Source organism: Cetorhinus maximus, chromosome 23 (genome assembly GCF_964194155.1).
Source record: "Cetorhinus maximus chromosome 23, sCetMax3.hap1.1, whole genome shotgun sequence".
Taxonomy (NCBI): domain Eukaryota; kingdom Metazoa; phylum Chordata; class Chondrichthyes; order Lamniformes; family Cetorhinidae; genus Cetorhinus; species Cetorhinus maximus.
Window position 1 is genome coordinate 23586171 of NC_135901.1, and position 22637 is coordinate 23608807.

Below are 22637 nucleotides of genomic sequence, written 5' to 3' on the forward strand. Positions count from 1 at the left end.
CCGGCTGAATATTTCCAGCACTTTCTGTTTTTATTTCAATGTCCTTGTCGGATGGTTTACTAGCACCATTGAGGAGGAGAATGGGAAACAGAAGGTAATATTAGAAAGAAAAACAAAGTGCAGAAAGAATTAGGTGACACAGATAGGACTGGAGTAAGAAATAGTGAGCATGAAGAGGGTTAAAGTAAAAGGGAATGTAATCAGTTCCGGTTTAAAGTGCATGTATGTGAACACACGGAGCGTGGTAAATAACGTTGGGGAGCTGCAGGTGCAGATAGCCAAGTGGGAATGCGATGTTATAGTGATAACAGAATCCTGCCTTAAAATGAGCAGGACTGAGCACTAAATATTCCTGTGTGCAAGGTGTGTTGGAAAGATAGGGGATAAAAGAAAAGAGAAGGGGTGGCAGTATTTCATAAGGAGAATATGACAGTGTTGGAAAGAGTGGCAGTTCCAGAGGAGTCAAGGACAATATCTATCCAGTTAGGGCGAAGGAACAATAGAGGTTCCAGTATACTACGGAATGTGTTCTATAGGACACCAACTAGGGGGAAAGATCTAGAGGAACAAATTTGCAAGAAAATTACAGAGGCTGGTAGAATGGGTGGACATGGAAAGATGAAAGTTAATGCAGAGTGTGAAGCGATACGTTTTGGTAGGGAGAACATGGCAAGGCAATATGAACTAAAATATAAAATTCCAAAGGGGATGCAGGAACAGAGTGACCTGGGGGTCTATGTGCACAGATCACAAAGGTAGCAGGGCAGGCTGAGAAAGTGGTTAATAAAGTAAATGGGTTCCAGGACTTTATAAATAGAGACATGGCGTATTAAAGGGTCACAGCTCTGGAGAACCTTTATAAAACAGTGGTTCGACCTCAAGTGGAGTATTGCGTCCAACTCCAGGGACTACAACTTATGAACGATGTGAAGGCTTTAGACAAGGTGCAGAAAAGATTTATAAGAATGGTTCCGGGGATAAGAGAATTCAGTAATGTGGACAGATTGGAAAAGCTGGGGCAGTTCTCCTCAGAGAAAACATGGTTGAGAGGAGATTTGACAGAGTTGTTCTAACTATGAGGGGTCTGGAGAGAGTAAATCTCCGTAAGACCAGAGGTGGCACAGACAGAAATTCCCATAGGCAGCAAAAATGACATAAACAGCCAGTTCCGTGGACACCAACACCGGTCCCACATCAGACACTTCAGTCCTGAGAAGGCCCAAAGAATATAATGTAATCAGTTCCAGCTTCTCTGATATAAACCAACCCCACAGTCACTGACACCAGTCTCCTGCTGTCTGATATAAACCAACTCCACAGTCACTGACACCAACCCCTTCTGTCTGATGTAAAGCAACCCCAGTCACTGACACCAACTGCTCTTGTCTAAGATAAACCAACCCCACACTCACTAACATCAATATCCTGTCTGATATAAACCAAATCCACAGTCTCTTGACACCAATCTCCTCCTATCTGATATAAACCAACCCCACAGTCACTGACCCCAAACTCCTTCTGCCTGATAAAAAACAACCCCACGTTCAGTGACACCAATCACTTCCTGTCTGATCTGAATCAACCTCACAGTCACAGACACCCAACTCTTCCTGTCTGATATAAACCAACCCCACAGTCACTGACACCAATCTCCTCCTGTCTGACATAAACCAAATCCTCACTCACTGACATCAATCTCCTCCTGTCTGATATAAACCAACCCCACAGTCACTGACACCAATCTCCTCCTGTCTGATATAAACAAACCCCACCGTCACTGTCACCAATCTCCTCCTGTCCGATATTAGCCAACTCCATACTCACTGACACCAATCTTCCCTTGTCTAAGATAAACCAACCCCGCACTCATTCACACCAATCTCCTCCTGTCTGATATAAACCAAATCCAGTCTCTTCACACCAATCTCCTCCTATCTGATATAAACCAGCCCCACAGTCACTGACCCCAAACTGCTGCTGTCCGATATAAAACAACCCCACAGTCACTGACACAAATCTCCTCCTACTTGATATAAACCAACCGCACAGTCACTGACACCAATCTCCTCCTGTCTGATCTAAACCAAACCCACAGTCACTGACACCAAGTCCTCCTGTCTGATGTAAACCAGACCCATAGTCACTGACACCAATTTCCTCCTGTCTGATATAAACTAACCCCACAGTCACTGACACCAACTCCTCCTGTCTGATATAAATCAACCCCACAGTCACTTACCCCAAACTCCTTCTGCCTGATAAAAAACAGCCCCACGTTCAGTGACACCAATCACTTCCTGTCTGATCTGAATCAACCCCACAGTCACAGACACCCAACTCTTCCTGTCTGATATAAACCAACCCCACAGTCACTGATGTCAATCTCCTCTGGTCTGAGGTAAATCAACCCAACAGTCACTGACACCAATCTCCTCCTGTCTGATATAAACCAACCTCACAGTCACTGACACCAACTCCTCCTGTCTGATGTAAACCAGCCCCACAGTCACTGACACCAATCTCCCCTTGTCTGATGTAAACCAATTCCACACTTATTCATACCAATCCTCTCTTGTCTGATATAAACCAACCACACAGTTACTGACACCAGTCTCCTCCTGTCTGATATAAACCAAATCCACAGTCTCTTAACACCAATCTCCTCCTATATGATATAAACCAACCCCACAGTCACTGACACCAATCTACTCCTATCTGATATAAACCAACTCCACAGTCACTGACACCAATCTCCTCCTGTCTGATATAAACCAACCATACAGTCACTGACACCAATCTCCTCCTGTCAGATATAAACCAACCCCACAGTCACTGACATTAATCTCCTGCTGTCGGATATGAACCAACCCCACAGTCATTCTCACCAATCTCCGCGTATCTGATATAAACCAACCCCACAGTCATTCTCACCAATCTCCTCCTGTCTGATATAAACCAATTCCACACTTATTCATACCAATCCTCTCCTGTCTGATATAAACGAACCCCACAGTTACTGACACCAACCTCCTGTCTGATATAAACCAACTCCACAGTCAGTGACACCAATCTCCTCCTGTCTGATATAAACCAACCCCACAGTGTCTCACACCAACCCCTCCTGTCTTATATAAACCAACTCCACAGTCACTGGCATCAATCTCCTCCTGTTTGATATAAACCAACCCCACAGTCACTGGCACCAATCTCCTCTCGTCTGATCTAAACCAGCCCCACAGTCACTGACACCAATCTCCTCCTGTCTGATCTAAACCAACCCCACAGTCACTGACATTAATATCCGGCTGCCTGATATGAAACAACTCCATACTCACTGACACCAATCGCCTCTTGTCTAAAATAAACCAACCCCACAGTCACTGACATTAATCTCCTGCTGTCTGATATGAACCAACCCTACAGTCATTCTCACAAATCTCCTCCAATCTGATATAAACCAACCACAGTCATTCTCACCCATCTCCTCCTGTCTGATATAAACCAACTCCACAGTCATTCTCAACTATCTCCTCCTATCTGATATAAAACAAACCCACAGTCACTGACCCCAAACTGCTGCTGTCCGATATAAACCAACCCCACAGTCGTTGACACCAATCTCCTCCTGTCTGATATAAACCAACTCCACAGTCACTGACACCAATCTCCTCCTGTTTGACATAAACCAACCCCACAGTCACTGACACCAATCTCCCCTTCTCTAATATAAACCAACCCCACAGTCACTGACACCAATCTGCTCCTGTCTGATATAAACCAACCCCACCGTCACTGACACCAATTTCCTCCTGTCTGATATAAACAAACTCCACAGTCACTGGCATCAATCTCCTCCTGCCTGATATAAACCAACCCCACAGTCACTTACCCCAAACTCCTTCTGCCTGATAAAAAACAACCCCACGTTCAGTGACACCAATCACTTCCTGTCTGATCTGAATCAACCCCACATTCACAGACACCCAACTCTTCCTGTCTGATATAAACCAACCCCACAGTCACTGATATCAATCTCCTCTGGTCTGAGGTAAATCAACCCAACAGTCACTGACACCAATCTCCTCCTGTCTGATATAAACCAACCTCACAGTCACTGACACCAACTCCTCCTGTCTGATGTAAACCAGCCCCACAGTCAGACACCAATCCCCTCCTGTCTGATGTAAACCAATTCCACACTTATTCATACCAATCCTCTCTTGTCTGATATAAACCAACCACACAGTTACTGACACCAGTCTCCTCCTGTCTGATATAAACCAAATCCACAGTCTCTTAACACCAATCTCCTCCTATATGATATAAACCAACCCCACAGTCACTGACACCAATCTACTCCTATCTGATATAAACCAACTCCACAGTCACTGACACCAATCTCCTCCTGTCTGATATAAACCAACCCCACAGTCACTGACACCAATCTCCTCCTGTCAGATATAAACCAACCCCACAGTCACTGACATTAATCTCCTGCTGTCGGATATGAACCAACCACACAGTCATTCTCACCAATCTCCGCGTATCTGATATAAACCAACCCCACAGTCATTCTTACCAATCTCCTCCTGTCTGATATAAACCAATTCCACACTTATTCATACCAATCCTCTCCTGTCTGATATAAACGAACCCCACAGTTACTGACACCAACCTCCTGTCTGATATAAACCAACTCCACAGTCAGTGACACCAATCTCCTCCTGTCTGATATAAACCAACCCCACAGCTTCTCACACCAACCCCTCCTGTCTTATATAAACCAACTCCACAGTCACTGGCATCAATCTCCTCCTGTCTGCTATAAACCAACCCCACAGTCACTGGCACCAATCTCCTCTCGTCTGATCTAAACCAGCCCCACAGTCACTGACACCAATCTTCTCCTGTCTGATCTAAACCAACCCCACAGTCACTGACATTAATATCCGGCTGCCTAATATGAAACAACTCCATACTCACTGACACCAATCGCCTCTTGTCTAAAATAAACCAACCCCACAGTCACTGACATTAATCTCCTGCTGTCTGATATGAACCAACCCTACAGTCATTCTCACAAATCTCCTCCAATCTGATATAAACCAACCACAGTCATTCTCACCCATCTCCTCCTGTCTGATATAAACCAACTCCACAGTCATTCTCAACTATCTCCTCCTATCTGATATAAAACAAACCCACAGTCACTGACCCCAAACTGCTGCTGTCCGATATAAACCAACCCCACAGTCGTTGACACCAATCTCCTCCTGTCTGATACAAACCAACCCCACAGTCACTGACACCAATCTCCTCCTGTTTGACATAAACCAACCCCACAGTCACTGACACTAATCTCCCCTTCTCTAATATAAACCAACCCCACAGTCACTGACACCAATCAGCTCCTGTCTGATATAAACCAACCCCACAGTCACTGACACCAATTTCCTCCTGTCTGATATAAACACACTCCACAGTCACTGGCATCAATCTCCTCCTGTCTGATATAAAACAACCCCACAGTCACTTAACCCAAACTCCTTCTGCCTGATAAAAAAAACCCCACGTTCAGTGACACCAATTACTTCCTGTTTGATCTGAATCAACCCCACAGTCACAGACACCCAACTCTTCCTGTCTGATATAAACCAACTCCACAGTCACTGGCATCAATCTCCTCCTGTCTGATATAAACCAACCCCACAGTCACTGACACCAATCTCCTCCTGTCTGATATAAACCAACCCCACAGTCACTGACAGCAAATCCTCCTGTCAGATGTAAAGCAGCCCCACAGTCACTGACACCAATCTCCTCTGGTCTGATATAAATCAACCCCACAGTCACTGACACCAAGTCCTCCTGTCTGATGTAAACCAGCCCCACAGTCACTGACACCAATCTCCCCTTCTCTAATATAAACCAGCCCCACAGTCACTGACACCAATCTGCTCCTGTCTGATATAAACCAACCCCACCGTCACTGACACCAATCTCCTCCTGTCTGATATAAACCAACCCCACAGTCACTTACCCCAAACTCCTTCTGCCTGATAAAAAACAACCCCATGTTCAGTGACACCAATCACTTCCTGTCTGATCTGAATCAACCCCACATTCACAGACACCCAACTCTTCCTGTCTGATACAAACCAACCCCACAGTCACTGATATCAATCTCCTCTGGTCTGAGGTAAATCAACCCAACAGTCACTGACACCAATCTCCTCCTGTCTGATATAAACCAACCTCACAGTCACTGACACCAACTCCTCCTGTCTGATGTAAACCAGCCCCACAGTCAGACACCAATCCCCTCCTGTCTGATGTAAACCAATTCCACACTTATTCATACCAATCCTCTCTTGTCTGATATAAACCAACCACACAGTTACTGACACCAGTCTCCTCCTGTCTGATATAAACCAAATCCACAGTCTCTTAACACCAATCTCCTCCTATATGATATAAACCAACCCCACAGTCACTGACACCAATCTACTCCTATCTGATATAAACCAACTCCACAGTCACTGACACCAATCTCCTCCTGTCTGATATAAACCAACCACACAGTCACTGACATCAATCTCCTCCTGTCAGATATAAACCAACCCCACAGTCACTGACATTAATCTCCTGCTGTCGGATATGAACCAACCCCACAGTCATTCTCACCAATCTCCGCGTATCTGATATAAACCAACCCCACAGTCATTCTCACCAATCTCCTCCTGTCTGATATAAACCAATTCCACACTTATTCATACCAATCCTCTCCTGTCTGATATAAACGAACCCCACAGTTACTGACACCAACCTCCTGTCTGATATAAACCAACTCCACAGTCAGTGACACCAATCTCCTTCTGTCTGATATAAACCAACGCCACAGCTTCTCACACCAACCCCTCCTGTCTTATATAAACCAACTCCACAGTCACTGGCATCAATCTCCTCCTGTCTGATATAAACCAACCCCACAGTCACTGGCACCAATCTCCTCTCGTCTGATCTAAACCAGCCCCACAGTCACTGACACCAATCTCCTCCTGTCTGATCTAAACCAACCCCACAGTCACTGACATTAATATCCGGCTGCCTAATATGAAACAACTCCATACTCACTGACACCAATCGCCTCTTGTCTAAAATAAACCAACCCCACAGTCACTGACATTAATCTCCTGCTGTCTGATATGAACCAACCCTACAGTCATTCTCACAAATCTCCTCCAATCTGATATAAACCAACCACAGTCATTCTCACCCATCTCCTCCTGTCTGATATAAACCAACTCCACAGTCATTCTCAACTATCTCCTCCTATCTGATATAAAACAAACCCACAGTCACTGACCCCAAACTGCTGCTGTCCGATATAAACCAACCCCACAGTCGTTGACACCAATCTCCTCCTGTCTGATACAAACCAACCCCACAGTCACTGACACCAATCTCCTCCTGTTTGACATAAACCAACCCCACAGTCACTGACACCAATCTCCCCTTCTCTAATATAAACCAACCCCACAGTCACTGACACCAATCAGCTCCTGTCTGATATAAACCAACCCCACAGTCACTGACACCAATTTCCTCCTGTCTGATATAAACACACTCCACAGTCACTGGCATCAATCTCCTCCTGTCTGATATAAAACAACCCCACAGTCACTTAACCCAAACTCCTTCTGCCTGATAAAAAACAACCCCACGTTCAGTGACACCAATCACTTCCTGTCTGATCTGAATCAACCCCACAGTCACAGACACCCAACTCTTCCTGTCTGATATAAACCAACCCCACAGTCACTGGCATCAATCTCCTCCTGTCTGATATAAACCAACCCCACAGTCACTGACACCAATCTCCTCCTGCCTGATATGAAGCAACCCCACAGTCACTGACACCAATCTCCTCCTGTCTGATATAAACCAACCCCACAGTCACTGACAGCAAATCCTCCTGTCAGATGTAAAGCAGCCCCACAGTCACTGACACCAATCTCCTCTGGTCTGATATAAATCAACCCCACAGTCACTGACACCAAGTCCTCCTGTCTGATGTAAACCAGCCCCACAGTCACTGACACCAATCTCCTCCTGTCTGATATAAACCAACCCCACAGTCATTCAAACCAATCTCCTCCTGTCAGATATAAACCAACCCCACAGTCACTGACATTAATCTCCAGCTGCCTGATATGAACCAACTCCATACTCACTGACACCAATCACCTTGTGTCTAAAATAAACCAACCCCATACTCATTCACAACAATCTCCTCCTGTCTGATGTAAACCAAATCCACAGTCTCTTGACACCAATCTCCTCCTACATGAATTCATCCAGCCCCGCAGTCACTGACCCCAAACTGCTGCTGTCTGATATAAACCAACCCCACAGTCACTGACACCAATCTGCTCCTGTCTGATATAAACCAACCCCACAGTCACTGACACCAATCTCCTCCTGTGTGATATAAACCACCACACAGTCACTGACACCAATCTCCTCCTGTCTGATATAAATCAACCCTACAGTTACTGACACCAATCTCCTCCTGCCTGATAATAACCATCCCCACAGTCACTGACACCAATCTCCTCCTGTCTGACATAAACCAATTCCACACTTATTCATACCAATCCTCTCTTGTCTGATATAAACCAACCACACAGTTACTGACACCAGTCTCCTCCTGTCTGATATAAACCAAATCCACAGTCTCTTAACACCAATCTCCTCCTATATGATATAAACCAACCCCACAGTCACTGACACCAATCTACTCCTATCTGATATAAACCAACTCCACAGTCACTGACACCAATCTCCCCGTCAGATATAAACCAGCCCCAGTCACTGACACCAATGTCTTCCTGTCTGATATAAACCAGCCCCACAGTCACTGACACCAATCTCCTCCAGTCAGATATAAACCAACCCCACAGTCATTCTCACCAATCTCCTCCTGTCTGATATAAACCAATTCCACACTTATTCATACCAATCCTCTCCTGTCTGATATAAATGAACCCCACAGTCAGTGACACCAATCTCCTCCTGTCTGATATAAACCAACCCCACAGTTTCTCACACCAACCCCTCCTGTCTTATATAAACGAACTCCACAGTCACTGGCACCAATCTCCTCTCGTCTGATCTAAACCAGCCCCACAGTCACTGACACCAATCTCCTCCTGTCTGATCTAAACCAGCCCCACAGTCACTGACACCAATCTCCTCCTGTCTGATATAAACCAACCCCACAGTCACTGACATTAATATCCCGCTGCCTGATATGAAACAACTCCATACTCACTGACACTAATCGCCTCTTGTCCAAAATAAACTAACCCCAGAGTCACTGACATTAATCTCCTGCTGTCTGATATGAACCAACCCTACAGTCATTCTCACAAATCTCCTCCTATCTGATATAAACCAGCTCCACAGTTATTCTCAACTATCTCCTCCTATCTGATATAAACCAACCCCAGTCACTGACCCCAAACTGCTGCTGTCCGATATAAACCAACCCCACAGTCGCTGACACCAATCTCCTCCTGTCTGATATAAACCAACTCCACAGTCACTGACACCAATCTCCTCCTGTTTGACATAAACCAACCCCACAGTCACTGACCCCAATCTCCCCTTCTCTAATATAAACCAACCCCACAGTCACTGATACCAAATCCTCCTGTCAGATGTAAACCAGCCCCACAGTCACTGACATCAATCTCCTCTGGTCTGATGTAAATCAACCCAACAGTCACTGACACCAATCTCCTCCTGTCTGATATAAACCAACCTCACAGTCACTGACACCAATTCCTCCTGTCTGATGTAAACCAGCCCCACAGTTACTGACACCAATCTACTCCTATCTGATATAAACCAACTCCACAGTCACTGACACCAATCTCCTCCTGTCTGATATAAACTAACCACACAGTCACTGACAGCAATCTCCTCCTGTCAGATATAAACCAACCCCACAGTCACTGACATTAATCTCCTGCTGTCGGATATGAACCAACCCCACAGTCACTGACATTAATCTCCTGCTGTCTGATATGAACCAACCCCACAGTCATTCTCACCAACCTCATCCTATCTGATATAAACCAACCCCACAGTCACTGACACCAATCTCCTCCTGTCTGATATAAACCAACCCCAAAGTCACTGACACCAATCTCCTCTAGTCTGATATAAACCAACCCCACAGTCACTGACATTAATATCCTGCTGCCTGATATGAAACAACTCCATACTCACTGACACCAATCGCATCTTGTCTAAAATAAACCAATCCCACAGTCACTGACACCGATCTCCTCCTGCATCCTATGAACCAACCCAACAGTTACTGACACCAATCTCCTCCTGTCTGATGTGAAGCAACCCCACAGTCACTGACACCAGTCTCCTCATGTCTCATTATATTGCAGCCCCATATCTCCAGAAAGGTTAAACTCAGTCTTTTATTTGGAATTGATTTGTCTCCATTCCTGTGCAGATGAGATTTCTGTACCAGACAGGAGGGGTAACATTTGGGAAATGTCGTTTCTCCACCAATTCCTATTCCCCTATTTTCTGGTGGATTATGGAGGTGTTACTCTGTGTTATGTGCAAGTCAGTAAGAACTGTCAGAAAGGATTAATCAGCACTTTCTAATTGGAGATGTTAATCAGTGGAATCTCTCAGATACTGATTGTAGATTTTGTATCAAAGATCACTTTAGGGTTGAAGTCAAACTTTAATATTTGTTGCAAACTAATTACTGTTGAGATTCTCTGAATTCAGGGGAATGCTCACAGACATCTAATCTGAGAAGGAGACTGCATTCCTGAGAACATAATCAGCTTTATAACCAGAATCCTAAACTCCAGCCTAGTGCTATGGTTAGTAACTTCAGCAGAAACAAACCTGAACTGTTGGAATGAACATGTTTCAGTACTGGATGTGATCAACAACAGCAACAACAGCAGAATCCAACCTCAATGGTCACTTGTGAACTTGCTGGTGTGTCAGCAGGTGGCATAACTGAGTGAATCCCCTCTCACAAACAGAGCAGGTATATGGCTTCCCCCAGTGTGAACCTGCTGGTGTACCAGTAGCTCGGATGACTATGTGAATCCTTTTGCACACACACAACAGGGGAATGGTCTCTCCCCTGTGAAATTGCTGGTCTCTCAACAGAGTGATTGACTGAGCGAATCACTTCCCACATACGGAGCAGGTGAACAGCTTCTCCCCAGTGTGATTGCGTCGATGGATTTCCAGCAGCGATAGGTATTTGAATCCCTTTCCACAGTCCCCACATTTACATGGTTTCTCCGTGATGCTGTTGTCTTTGTTTCTCAAGCCTCGTCCACAGAACAGGTGTACAGGTTCTCTCCGGTTCCAATGTTGCAATGTCTTTATAGGCTATGCAATTGGTTAAAACAATCCGCCTTCCACATTCAAAGGCCAATGATATTCACACCCCAATTCATTGAGTATCAGATCTTGACGTGATGTTTGGTTTCAGTTCTCCATCTGCAAATCCTCTGATTCTAACAACCTGATAAAAGAGTTTATAAAAGTCATCATGGTCAATACAGGACTGAAATTCAGAACAGACAATTCTCGTTTGGTGGAATATTTTCCGCTTTCATTCCCCCAAATGACTCTGTCTGATCCTGATGTGATCCTTAGTTTGAGTTCCCTGTCTGCAAATCCTCAGCTTCTAATATCTTGCGAATGGGGTTTACAAAAGTAACCAGTGTCAGTCCAGGATGCACATTCAGAACAGACAATCCTTGTTCCTGTGGAATATTTTTTCTCTCTCTTGTCCCTCCAAAGCTGTGAATCTCTGTCCCACACACTCTCCCTCCTCCCTGGGCTGAATAAAGTGTTGGATAATTCTTTCCGTATCTTTTAAACAAATTCTACAACTGGAGATAACTTCATTCATGATTCGTGACAAAACATTAACCTGGATCACCCTGACGACCAGGCAGAATAACAGACATTTTCACCTTGTGTCCAGAACTGACTGTGTGGAGATTTTCTCAGAGGGGCCTCAGTCACCATCACTGAGACTATCTTTATATTCCAAATTGTATTAATTTAATGCATTTAAATCCATGTCCCTAGAACATGACCCTGGGTCTCTGAATTACTGATCCTGTGACATTCCCACTAGGCCACTGTCTCCCCCTGGGCTCTTTGTTTGAGGTTGTTCCCGGAGAGAAGCCGGAAGCGGCGGATAGTGAGAGTGGAGAATGTTCATTGTTTAATATTCGGCTCTGGGGCCGCACTCGGGATTTGTAAACCCCGCCCCCCCTGCCCGGGGTTTATTAACCCGCTCCCGACAGTGACCTCTCACCTGATACCTCACAATGCCCGGCTGATTGACGGCAGCTCCGGGCCAAGGATCGAGAGGGGGCGGGACTGGAGGACCGAGCGGATGCGAACGAGGGGCGGGGCGTTATCCTCATTCGAGGAGCCCTCGCGCAGGCGTGGTGCGGGTTCTGGACCCGAATGGAGGCGGTGGTTTGGCACCCACAGTGGGTGAGAAATGAAACCGGCGGCTGGATCGGGAGGTTTCAGAAACTCCTTCAGGAGGATTCAGACCCCCAGTAAGAAGCGACCGGGCCCGCGTTTACACCGAGGGGAGGATTCAGAAACACCCGGTGGAGGCCGCAAACCCCCAATAAGATCCTGCAGGTCCCGGGACCGCAGCTCAGGGGGAATTTTCTCCCTCCCTCTGGGTTCAGTTCAGCAGCCCCGGGGGATCAGACCGACCCCCAGCTGCTGCCCGGGGGGGAGAGAGAGATATAGAGAGGATTCTTAGGAACCATTCAAGAACTTAAACCCCACAACCTTCCTGCACTTTGAAGAGAAATTTTAGATGCTGGAATGTTTAAATATTTAAATATACTTTATTTTTTATAGACAGCAATGATTTAAATGGTTAGTGTGGCACCTTCTCCCCCAGCTTGGGAAAGAAAAACACGGGATGGCCGAGCGTATGCGACACATTCGGCCCCAACACTCCCTGCCAGTGTTTATACTCCACTCGAACTTCCTCCCATCTTTTCTCATCTAAATCTACCATCTATTCCCTTCTCCAGGTTCCCTTTAAATTCATCATGACTATTCACTTTAACCACTCCGTGGTAGTGAATTCCACATTTGCACCAGTCTTTGGATAAAGAAGTTTCTTCTGAAATCCCTGTTGGATTTCTTGGTGACTATCTTATATTGATGGTCTCAGCTTTGTTCTGCCTCCATTCTCTCTGTATCAAAACCTTTTGGAAACTGCTGGAAATCCTCAGCTTCTGCAGAGAAACTTTTCACACTAAGCTTCAGCTGAAATGTTAACTCTGTTTCCTTCTCCACAGACGCTGCAGGAACTCACCTGACTTGCTAAGGATTTCCAGCATTTTCTCTTTATCTTTTGGATTTCCAGCATCAGCAGAGTTTTGCTCTTGTTTTATTGCAGGTTTTATAGAGATTTGCAAAAGAAAAATTCTTCTGAAGTGGCCACCGCTGACAAGGCCCAGGTATCTGCCCTCAATTACTATCCTGTACTGACAGGGATATATTACAATCATCAGCTGCCCTTTGAGGCAGTGATTCTGGCCGCCTTCTTGAACCTCTGCAGTCTATGTGGTGAAGGGGCTCCCACAATGCCAACAGTTTTAAGATTTTAACCCAGTGATATTGAAGTAACAGTGATATTTATTCAAGTTAGGATAATGTGCAGTTTTCTAAAGCACCAGCTGCTCTGGTTCTTCCAGATGGTGCAGATTGTGGGTTTGAGAGATTCTGTCAAAATCCTGGTTGAGTTGATGTATAAAGTCCCTCTCCTTCCCCCTCCTCCCCGACCTCTCCCTCTCCTCTCATAAAGGCTAGAGCCTTATGTAGGCTCAGACCAGATACGAGCATACATACGAACATGAATTAGGAGCAGAAGGCCACTCAGCCCCTCGAATCTGTTCTTTCATTCAAACAGATCTACCTACCTCTGCCTTAATGACATTTAAAGGTTGTTTCCACTTCCTTTTGAGGAAGAGAGTTCCAAAGACTGACTATCCTCTGAGAAAAATTTCTCCTCATCTCTGTCTTAAGTGGGCGACCCCTTAATTTTAAACAGTGACCCCCTAGTTCTCCAGCCTCGCCTGTCCAATCTTTCCTCACAAGACAACTTGCCCATTCCCAGTATGAGTTTAGTAAACCTTCTCTGAACTGTTTCTAATGCAATTAGATCCTTCCTTAAATAAGGAGACCAATGCTGTCCAGTGTGTTCCATTCCGTGAAGGACATTAGTGAACCAGTTGAGTTTTTATGACAATCCAGCAATTTTCATGGTCACTTCTTCCTGGTGTCAGCCCCACAAATTACCAGATTCATTCAGCTCAATTTCACAACCTGGCTTTATGTTGTTGTGGCTTCTCTCTCTCATGTTCCCCTTTTTCTATTTTCAATTAATTTTCTAGGTATTAGAAGAGGAGGAATTGCAGACAATATCAAACAAAGCATCGCATCAAGATGTGACAGAGTCACTCGATACATCAGGATTTGAACATCATCAGCCTTTGAACATGGAAGAAAGAAGCACCGTTCACAGTGGGGAGAAACCGTATATGTGTCCCGTGTGTGGACAAGGCTTCAGCCGATCATCTGGCCTGACAAGACACAAGCGCATTCACACCGGGGAGAAACCGTATAAATGTGGGGACTGCGGGAAGGGATTCAATTATCCAGTTGAGCTGGAAAGTCATCGACGGACTCACACTGGTGAGAGACCTTTTACCTGCCCCGTGTGTGGGAAGGGATTCACCCAGTCAGCTGGCCTGTTGATTCACCAGCGCATTCACACCAGGGAGAGGCAGTTCACCTGCTCCGAATGTGGAAACGGATTTACTCAGTCGTCAGCCCTGCTGATACATCGGCACATTCACACAGGGGAGAGGCCGTTCACCTGCCCCGTGTGTGGGAAGGGATGTACTGATTTCTCTGCCCTGCAGAGACACCAGCGAGTTCACACTGACAAGAGAGAGTTTAAATGCTCTAAATGTGAAAAGAGCTTTAAAAGTCCACGCACACTGAGGGAGCACCAGTACCTTCACACCGGTTCCACACCATTCAGCTGCTCTCACTGCGGGAAGGGGTTCAGGACATCATTCCACCTTGTGGCACATGAGCGCATTCACACTGGGGAGAAGCCATTCACCTGCTCTGAGTGTGGGAAGGGATTTAATCGATCATCCAATCTGCAGAAACACCAAAGCGTTCACAGTGAGGAGAGACCTTTCTCGTGCCCAGACTGTGGGAAGTGTTATAAAAGTTCTGAGGAACTGCGGCGCCATCAACGTGTTCACTCTGACGAGAGACCATTCATGTGTCCTCACTGCGGGACTGGGTTCAAGCGATCAGGCGACCTCACTGTACACCAGCGAGTTCACACTGGGGAGAGGCCGTTCACCTGCACAGAGTGTGGGAGGGGATTCACTTGTTTATCCCATCTCGCTTCACACCAACTTGTTCACACAGATAAGAGACCTTTTCAATGTTCTGACTGTGAGAAAAGCTTCAAAAGCAAAAAAGATCTGTTCACACACCAGCGTAATCACTCTGGGGAAAGACCATTCAGCTGCACTGAGTGTGGGAAGGGATTCACTCGCTCATCCACCCTGCTGAGGCACCAGCACGTCCACAGTGGGGAGAAGCCCTTCACTTGTTCCATGTGTGGGAAGGGATTCACCCAGTCATCCAACCTGCTGAGACACCAGCAAGTTCACCAGTGATCACAGGGGTGGGATTCTGCTGTTATCGCTGCTATTAATCACATCCACAGCTGAACCATGTTCATTCGGATAGTTGGAGTTCATTGCATATATAAATTGCCCGATTGGACTTTGTGTGTGTCCCACAGCCTCTCTCATACATGTGTGAAAAGACCTTTACACCTGCAAACCTTGTCTGAAACGTAAATCGCTCAGAAACTGTATTGAACTAAAGATAAACAAGAAACAGATCACAGTCCAATCCTGCAGCTCTATATTGACAGGAGAAAGTCTGTTCTGTAACTCGAGGATAAGGCTCGGTAAGTTCCGAATGTTTGTAATCACAAGTAGGCTCGAGCTATTTGAGAGACGGGTTGTTCAAAGCTGTTAACTTGTCAAATATTGAAGGAATTATTCTGAAAGAAAACTCACCAATTGATAACCTCAGACTCTGCCCCCTGCTGTAATCAATACTCAGCATCCATTCGTGCTGATTTACAGTGAATCACTGAATATCCTGTGGAATCTTTGTTCCTTGTTTTGTGAAATAGCTCTCCCCATTTGTGCTGAACTGCTCGATAACTCTGATCACATTTAGACACGTCTAGAAAGGGTCCGTGTGCCCACATTTCACTGTGATTTGTAAACAATAAACAATGTTCATGGCCTGACTTGTAGTCTGGTATCCGGGTGATTTGTGAAGAAAGGTTTAATTCACTCACTCAGCAGCTTGAGGGGAACCAAACTGAGGTTTAATGAACATAAGAAATAGGAGCAGGAATAGGCCATTCGATTCTGCTCCGTCATTCAAAAAGATCGTGGCTGATCACCTACTTCAACTCCACCTTCCTGCCCTCTCCCCATTTCCCTTCAATTCTCTTTGTACCCAAAAATCTATTGATCTTCGTCTTAATTGCACTCAGCGACTGAACATCCAAAGCTCCCTGGGATAGAGAATTCCAAAGATTCACAGCCTTTGAGTGAAGAAATTCCTCCTCATCTCAGTCCTAAATGTTCGACCTCTTATTCTGAGACTTCTGCATTGCCCCAGGCAGGGAAACAGTTTCACAGCATCTAACTGTCAGGCCCCTTAAGAATCGTATGTCCCAACAAGATCACCTCTCATTTTTCTAAACTCTATGAAATTTGGGCCTAGTCTGATTTGATAAGTATCCTGTTACCAAGTCCCTAATAATACATTCAATGGTTTTGCCTCCAACTGATGTTAGGCTACTGGCCTAAAGTTCCCTTTTTTCTCTCTTCCTACTTTCTAGAATAGTGAGGTTATGTTTGCTACCTTCCAATCCTTGGGAACTGTTCCAGGAATTCTGGAAGATCAAAAACAACGCATCCCCTATTTCTGCAGCTCCCTCTCTTAATTCCCGAGGATGCAGGTCACCTGGTCCAGGGGACTTGTCACCGCTTAGTCCCATTAATTTCTCCAGTGCTATTTCTTTAAGTTCCTCCTTCTCACTAGACAAGGGAGTTTATAACCTGTGTCTCCAAAGCCAGTGCAGCTCAATAAGGACTCATGCAGCAACCACTCTTCATCCTTCAAACCCATTTTGATGGTAATTAAATGGTTTGATCCATTTTTAAAAACTTTTAGTTATATTGTACTTGTTAGAAAGTATCATTCAATTAACAACTTTTCTGTAAAAATCCATAGAATGTTGTTGAAACTTGTCTCTGTCTGGTTTTCCATTATTGCCGACATTTGATTAACAGCATTATGGCTCTTCGGATATTGTATTTTTGACTAATTTTTTAAAAATGGCTCTTCCTTCTGTCCAGGTTGCTGACCCCTGCACTGAACCCTCAGTTCCCCATGACCAGAATTTTTTCTGTCTTCTACCATGAAGAGAGATACAAAGTATTTGTTTCATGTTTCTGCCATTTCCTTAGTCCCCATTATAATTTCCCCTGCATCTGTCTCTAATGGGGGCATGTTTACTTTCACTCATCTCTTCCTATTTACATACCTACAGAAGCATTTTCAATCTGTTTTTTAACTCTTTGGAGTCAAGATTCATATTCTCCATTCACATTTAACCAAGACTGTTGGTTCTCAAGCCTGTGGTCTCGACCACTCCTAACACCAGTTGTAAGATTTAGGTCCGGGAGTCACAGATAACCTCAAAAGGGGGTCCAGCTCAGAAGTGATTTTAAAGTAGTTTATTGAGTAGCAAGAGTTGTAATATGATGCAGGAGTTAAATAGACAGGAAAAGCATACGAGCTGTGACAAGTGAGAACCGTTTGCCGGTCCCGCAGGATAGACGGACGGATGATGCAAAGCGAACGTTAGTCTCTGTAGCTGGTGGTGGCAGTCTCCTCTGAATGGCCAGAGTGTGGGTGTCGGGGTGAAGCCAGTATGGATCACTTAGAAATCTTTTTTTGATCTCGAGAACATGTTTTAACCTTTACACAGGCAGTTGGTTTACGTATAGGTCAAGAGATCCAATCATATCAGGGTGAGAAATGTCTTGTTTCAGGGCCCGTGCTAGAGACATGACCTCAGCAGAGATAACAGGCCTGTCCTGTGTTGTTAGCCAGCAAGTTGCTATGGAAGCTTTCTTCATGAGAGAGAGAGAGAGAGAGTGAGCTATTTTTATAATATTCCATAAATTTCTGAAGATTTTCTAAAGTTATTAGATGGCAATTTCTTACAGTCTGTTACTTGGCTTGTTACTTGGACTTGTACCAGATGGGAGGGGTAACATTTGGGGACTCTCGATTCTCCACCAAATCCCATTCCCCTTCTTTATGGTGGATAATGAAGGTGTCACTGTTTGTAATGTGCAAGTCAGTAAGAATTGTCAACAAGGATTAATCAGCACTTTCTAATCAGAAATGTTAATCAGTGGACCTTTCAGACACTGAATTGTAGAGTTCGTACAAAAGATTAATTTAGGATTGAAGTAAAAGTTCGTGATCTTGTTGTAAACTAATTTCTGAAGAGAGTTCCTGAATTATGGGGAAGGATCACAGACAGCGGTTCTTAAAGGGACACTGCAGCCCAATCAGCTATCGATCCAGAATAATCCCTGTAACTAGGCTGGAGTTTATCAGAAGAAACAAGCCTGACCAATCAGTATGATCATGATTCAGGCCTGGTTGTAATTAACAGCATCCATAACAGCAGAACCCAACTCCTGCAGTGACTTGTGAATTCGCTGGTGTCTCAGCAATTGGGATGAATCAGGAAATCCCTTCCCACACTCTGAGCAGATAAACGGCCTCTCCCCAGTGTGAACTCGTTCGTGTCTCAGCAATTGGCATGAATCAGTGAATCCCTTCCCACAAATGGAGCAGGTGAACGGTCTCTCCCCAGTGTGAACTCGCTGATGTAATGCTAGATTGGATGACTGAGTGAATCCTTTCCCACATGTGGAGCAGGTGAACGGCCTCTTCCCGGCGTGAACTCGCTGGTGTACAATGAAGCTGCTAGAATGCCTGAAGCTCTTTTCACAGTCAGTACAGCTGAATGGTTTCTCCTCAGTGTGAATTCGCTGGTGTTGCTGCAGGGTGGATGAAAGTCTGAAGCTCATTCCACAGGAAGTGCAGCTGAATGGTTTCTCCTCAGTGTGAACTCGCTGGTGTGACACGAGGTTGGATGAATTAATGAATCCATTCCCACACTCGGAGCAGGTAAAAGGCCTTTCCCCAGTGTGAACCCGCTGGTGTAATGCTAGGTTGGATGAGCGAGTAAATCCCTTCCAACACACAGAGCAGGTGAACGGCCTCACCCCAGTGTGGGTGCGTTGATGAGTTTCCAGCTGGGATGGGAAAGTGAATCCTTTCCCACAGTCCCCACATTTCAATGGTTTCTCCATGGTGCAGTGTCCATGCATCTCTCCAGGTTAGGTGATCAGTGGAAGCCTCATCCACCAGAACCTTTGTAGTGTCTCCCCAAAGTGAATGGTTCAATATGTTTTTCAGGCTATGAAATTGGTTAAAGCTCTTTCCACAGCCAGTATACTGGAACACTCTCCCTCAGATGTGTCTGTCTTGGTGCTTTTCCAGTCACACTGATGTTTGAAATCTTCTCCCACAGAGCAAACATTTCACCTTCCACATTCAAAGGCCGATGATATTCAGGTCCTGGTGAACTGAGTGACTGTCAGATCTTGACATGTTAAAAGCATAAAACTGTGGATGCTGGAAATCCAAAACAAAAATAAAAATACCTGGAAAAACTCCGAAGGTCTGACAGCATCTGCGGAGAGGAACACAGTTAACGTTTCGAGTCCGTATGACTTCATCAGAACATGTGACATGATGTTTGTTTTGACTTTACCGTCTGGAACTCCTCCCCTCCTTACCCCCTGTAAAGGAGTTTACAGAAGTGATCACTGTTAGGCCAGGATTGAAATTCAGAACATTCTCTCTTCCGGATCCAGGATCTCCGCGCATGCGCACTGCTGAGCAGTGTCCCGTATGATTATGGTCGCGTACGCGCGCCGCTCCTCATTGCTCCTATAAAAATGGCGACCATCACCTGGGCCTGATCTCAGCCGCACAGCTACAAGCACGGGCTCGTTAACTGCTCATTCAGGGTTTGTCGCTTCCACGGGGTGCTTATGAAGTCTTTCAGATCACCCCACCGGCTCTACTGCTCTCTGTTTACCCAGCGGCTCGATTACCCATGCTCGTGGTCTTTTCCTAGCCGCTCAGTCCAGCTCCTGCAACTCACCTGCCCCAGTCACAGCCCGCAGGGCGCATGCTCCAGTCACAGCTCGAAGGGCGCATGCTCGAATCACAGCTGAGCATTGCCCCTGCGCAGAGAGCTCCTGGTCTGCTGATAGGGCACATTCTGCAACGCGGGGAATGCTGGGTTAGAGCCCCGCCATTTGTTGATCGAAAATTATGTTTTCTGGTCCGATTTCGATTGGAGCCATAAGGACAAGATATAAAATCACAAATACAGCAATCAAAGTGCACAGGCTCTCCACCATAGTTCTGTGCTGAGTGTGATTGAAAGGGTCGAGAACGAGAGGGCACAGTTTTAAAGTAATTGGTAAATGAAGCAAAAGTGATATGAGGAAAAACCTTTCTCATGCAGCGAGTAGTTAGGGCCTGGATTGCACTGACTGAGAGTGTGGTGGATGCAGGTTCAATCTAGGCGTTCAAAAGGGAATTAGACTGTTATCTGAAAAGAAAGAATGTGCAGGGTTACATAGAGAAGGAGGGGGAGCGGCACTAGGTCATTTGCTCATTGGGGGAACTGGTGCAGACACGATGGGTCAAATTGCCTCCTTCATCACCATAACAATTCTGTGAACAGCAAAATAAACCCCTACAATCAGATAAGAACTCACTGGAGTCTCAGCAGTTGGAGTGAACAAATATTTATTTCTACCATATACAGAACAGTTCAACTGCCCCTTGCCAATAAGAAGTCATCAATTGTGAATCAAATTCTTTAAACTTCTAAGGTTGGAGTGTTAACATATGGGGAAACTCAGTAAATTCCTTCACACACGTGTGGAACCTGAATGGTCTCCCTGCTGTGTCGACTGCACTCTAAGTAATTGGATTCACCGAATAAATCCCTTTCCAATTTCAGCTGGTGAACGATCTTTTCTTGGTGGGAATTGACCCATTAGTTTCCAGCTCACATGGAGATCTCAAACATTTCTGGTAATGAGCTCCACATTCTCAGCACTCCCCAGTTAAAGAAAAGTAAAACGACGTAGATCCTTGGAATCTGAATTAAAAGCCCAAAATGGTGGAAATGTGATAATAATTATAAGTTAGTCAGCAATAAATCTCATATGCAATTCGGGAGCAACTTCTTTACCTGGAGGTTAAAAGACAAAATGCTGAGCATATCTGGCAGCATCTGTAGTTTGAGAAATGGAGTTAATGTTTGAGGTCACTTCTGATAACATTTCTGATAAAAGATCATAGACCTGAAATGTAAACTATTTCCTTAGGAGAGAGGTCAGTGACTAGAGGGCGGGAAGAGGGGAGGTGGGGGGTGGATAGGGGCGGTGGCGGGGGGCATAGATTTGAAGTGATTGTTAGAATGATTAGAGATTTGGCGGGGGGGTGGGTGGAAATCAGCCAGAGGCTGCAAGGGGTCTGGAACTCCCTGTCTGAAAGGGGAGGAGAGGCAGAAACCAGGGGGTCTGCATATGCACCTGAAGTCCCTTACCCTCCAGGGCTATGGACCAAGTGCTGGAAAATGAGATTGGGCTGGGTGACTCGTTTTCCATTTGGCACAGACACGGTGGGCCGGATGGCCTCCTTCTGTGCTGTAAACATTTCTACAATTCTGAATTTTCTAAACACCTGAAAGGCAGGAATGTGCAGGGATGTGGGGAGAGAGTGGGGGAGTTGCAGGACGTGAATTACTCCTTAGGAGAGCCAGCATAGATACGATGGGCCGAATGGCCTTCTTCTGTGCTGTCAAGATTCTATGATTTAAAGATAGAAGTATTTTTGGGCCAGGAGGAGGCCATTCCATCCATAGTGTCCATGCCAGCAGAAACAGAACAATCTGGTCTAATCCCACATTTTAGCTCTTCTGAAGGTTGTGGCGCCTCAGATGTTTTATCCAAGTGCTCCTTTTTTTAATTCAAAGGGGGATTTTGCCTCCACCACCAGCTCAAGCAGTGATTCCCAGGTCCCCACCCCCGTACTCCACCCCTGAGATATAAATTACTCCACAACTCTGCTCTAATCCATCCACCAATTAGGATAATTTGGATTGTTTAGTCAACCGTGGGTCAGACACTCTCACCTCTAAGTCAGTACGTTAAGAGTTCAAAATCTGATTGCAGGACGTGGGCACAGCAATCTGGACTGGCAGAATACTGAGAGAGTGCGGCACCATT

At 45.5% G+C, this 22637-nt stretch overlaps 2 protein-coding genes across 4 annotated transcripts in view; one reads left to right on the forward strand and one right to left on the reverse strand.

Moving 5' to 3' along the window:
* LOC144697896 (uncharacterized) overlaps nucleotides 1-20973 on the reverse strand; it is a 38574-nt gene extending 17601 nt beyond the window's left edge. The window contains exon 1 of the mRNA XM_078569859.1: nucleotides 18909-20973. Coding sequence (XP_078425985.1) covers nucleotides 18909-19649 — 741 coding nt within the window. The 5' untranslated portion in view covers nucleotides 19650-20973. The remainder of the gene's footprint in view (nucleotides 1-18908) is intronic.
* LOC144696958 (uncharacterized) lies at nucleotides 12575-17483 on the forward strand. Of its 3 annotated transcripts, XM_078568681.1 has the most exons (3): nucleotides 12580-12644; nucleotides 13410-13571; nucleotides 14508-17483. In XM_078568681.1, exon 3 carries the CDS (start codon nucleotides 14613-14615, stop codon nucleotides 15816-15818), a length of 1206 nt encoding a protein of 401 aa, XP_078424807.1. In that variant the 5' UTR covers nucleotides 12580-12644; nucleotides 13410-13571; nucleotides 14508-14612; the 3' UTR covers nucleotides 15819-17483. The 3 variants fall into 3 exon arrangements, with proteins under 3 accessions (XP_078424806.1, XP_078424807.1, XP_078424805.1); XM_078568680.1 differs by lacking the exon at nucleotides 13410-13571 and having other exon boundaries at nucleotides 12575-12644; XM_078568679.1 differs by lacking the exons at nucleotides 12580-12644; nucleotides 13410-13571 and adding an exon at nucleotides 12663-12978.
* Nucleotides 20974-22637: the final 1664 nt, after the last annotated feature.